Source organism: Henckelia pumila, chromosome 3 (assembly GCF_033568475.1).
Source record: "Henckelia pumila isolate YLH828 chromosome 3, ASM3356847v2, whole genome shotgun sequence".
NCBI classification, from domain to species: domain Eukaryota; kingdom Viridiplantae; phylum Streptophyta; class Magnoliopsida; order Lamiales; family Gesneriaceae; genus Henckelia; species Henckelia pumila.
This window is the reverse complement of record NC_133122.1, coordinates 75,341,478-75,344,537: the sequence shown is the minus strand read 5'-3', so window position 1 is coordinate 75,344,537 and position 3,060 is coordinate 75,341,478. Positions and strand designations below refer to the sequence as shown.

At 33.2% G+C, this 3,060-nt stretch overlaps 1 protein-coding gene across 1 annotated transcript; it reads left to right on the top strand.

Moving 5' to 3' along the window:
* Positions 1-1,178: 1,178 nt before the first annotated feature.
* On the top strand, positions 1,179-2,086 carry LOC140889044 (uncharacterized). The gene is made up of 3 exons (XM_073296746.1): positions 1,179-1,328; positions 1,429-1,737; positions 1,850-2,086. Exons 1-3 carry the CDS (start codon positions 1,179-1,181, stop codon positions 2,084-2,086), a joined length of 696 nt encoding a protein of 231 aa, XP_073152847.1.
* The last annotated feature ends 974 nt before the right edge of the window (positions 2,087-3,060 follow it).

Here is a 3,060-nt window from a genome sequence, read left to right as displayed (position 1 = left end):
CACTCTACGTTAGATGGTTCCCAGGACTTGTCATCTTGGGACAACGGTTTTCCATAGACTTTATCAGGATTTCCACCGTTCTTCAGAGGCATGGTCTTACTGGACGTGCCAAAATTAAGTTTACACAAAAAAATCTGCGAGTGAGTGTTGCAGGCGTGCTAGGCACGTACGTACCAAAATGGATAAAAATGAAAATCTAACTTCTACAAGAAACGATTATGAGTTTCGGTTCCACCGTCGATCTCAGTTTCTCCGGTTAAGTTAGAACACAAGAAATTGATTAATAAAATTCCGCAATAGCAATCGAAAATTAACTTTTCCATTAAAAAATCTAATATGGACAAACACTTGCCATAAAATAGAAAAGAAAATGTATAGGAAATACCAAGGAAATACAAGAACATATAAGATAGAAATATATTATGAAATTTTGAAAATAAAAGACGAAGATTGGAAGCCTTGAAATCTGCATTATTTTTCTGTAAAATTGAGAGAGTTTTTTAGTTGATTGAGACAGTGTTGAATGTATTTTTTTTTCCCCGAATGATTCTTTACTTTTTCTTCTCACTAACTGCTATCAGTTCTCTTTTTCATACTTGGGTTGATGGCCACGTTCTACTTTCATTACTCCATGATTTATTTTGACTTAGGGCATCTGTAATGGGGAGGTTTATAAAATATAAACCTCCCCTTAAAAACCCCACCCCCATTACAGGGGTTGGATTTAAAATATTTTTCAAATACCAGTCCCAAAATCTTGGGACCGGGTTTAATATTTTTTTTTAAAAAATTATACAATTTCAAGAGGGGAGTGCAATTGAGACGCGCGCGTCAGGCAGCATGCAACTCTCTGCTGCCTGCTGCCATTTTTTTTTAAAAAAATTTTAATTTAAAAATTGCGATCAATTTTTTGACTTGTTTTCAAAAAGCTCTTTACATATTTTTTAAAATAATTTTGTTTTCAGTTTTTTTATCATTCAACGGTTACTTGAATTTTTATTCATAACGGCTATTTTTTCAAATATAAATATACCTATCAATTTTTCATCAAATACTATAATCATTTTCTCTATTTTTTTCATCTCTACTCTAAAATGTCCGAAGATCCAAATAATTTGAGCACCGATAGGATTATCGAATTCTTTAAAGAAGAGTTGTTGGATGATACTGATGAATAGATGATGCTGGAGATCATCCAACAACAACAACAAATGCTACTTGAGGTAGCTCGGATTAGTAGCGAGGGATCACATAGAAGAAGGTATTTTAATAAAGATCATGAAGCTGGACATGCTCGTCTTGCCAATGACTACTTCAGTGATGCACCGGTATTTCCAATTGAGGTTTTTTTGAAGACGATTTTGTATGCTAAAAGAATAATTCATTCGCGTTGTCGAAGCCTTGCAAAATATTTCTGAATATTTTCAGCTGAGGGTTGATGCAACAGGGAAAAAAGGTTTGTCACCACTTCAGAAATGCACGGCAGCTATCCGTCAATTTGCTTATGGATCCCATGCCGACCATTACGATGAGTACCTACGAATTGGTGAAAAAACTTTCATCGATTGCCTATTTAATTTATGTCGATGTGTAATTGAGATATTTGGGGCACAATACTTGAGAAAACCCAATTCTACTGACATTCAACGTTTAATTCAAATGCACGAGGAAAGACATGGTTTCCCTTGTATGTTGGGTAGCCTTGATTGTATGCACTATGAATGGAAAAATTGTCTGGTAGCTTGAAAAGGTCAGTTTACTCGAGGTGATCATGGAGTCCCAACAATTGTACTTGAAGTAGTCGCCTCTGCAGATTTGTGGATATGACATGCCTTTTTCGGGGTCGCAGGATCGCGTAATGATATCAACGTGCTTAACGAATCACCTTTTCAACAACATATTACAAGGAAATGAACCAGATGTTTATTTTACAGTAAATGACACACAGTATACAAAGGGATACTATCTGACCGATGGGATCTACCCGCAATGGGCCACTTTTGTTAAGAGTTTTTCGTGCCCCCAAGATATGAAGAGAAAGATTTTTAAAGAAAGACAAGAGGCTGCGAGAAAAGATGTCGAGTGAGCATTTGGGGTACTACAATCTCGTTGGGCAATAGTTATAGGTCCCTGTCGATTTTGGTACAAGAACAAGTTGAAAGATATCATGCTAATGTGTATAATTTTGCACAACATGATTATTGAGGATGAGTGAGATACAGTAATTAATTGGTCAGATGAAGATGGAAACGATCCTCCCGCACAGATAAATCAAGGCTCGACAGAGGAATTCCGTGAGTAAATAAAAAGAAATTGCGAGCTACGTGATAATCAAGTACATCATCAGCTTCGAGCCGACTTGGTTGAACACATATGGGCATACTACGGATGCGATGTGTAAATAATAATTAATCAATTAATTAAGGAGTATTTTATTATCATATGTTTTAATTTTTTGAAATATTTTGTACTTCATGTGTTCTGTATTTTTTAATTTTTCTATGTTATTTTTAAGGGAAAATAATTTTTTTGTTCCATTAACTTATCCATGTTTTGGTTTTGGTCTATTAACTTTTCCGATATGGGTTTTGGTACACTAAGTTTGCATTTTCAGTATTTTTTGGTCCAACTGCATACGTGCCAACTTTTTATTGGTTCAAAATGATGATGTGGACCAATCAAAAGCTGACACGTATGCAGTTGGACCAAAAAACACTGAAAATGCAAAGTTAGTGTACCAAAACCCAAATCAAAAAAGTTAATGGACAAAAATCCAAAAAGGGTAAAATTACTGGACCAAAAAACTTATTTTTCCTATTTTTAATTTCAATTTATGTCATGGTATTTTATAAATTATGTTATTTTGTTTTTATTAAATTCTCTTTCAATATATCCGAAGTATCTGTTGCTTTTTAAGGTTTTCTAATTTATTTTTGTCAAATTATTTTTTTAATAAAAATAAATGTTTTAAAATTAAAAATAAAAAATAATATTAAATTAAAATTTTTAATTAGTAATATATGTAATAAAAGAAATAAATGTAAATGAAATTATAAATAA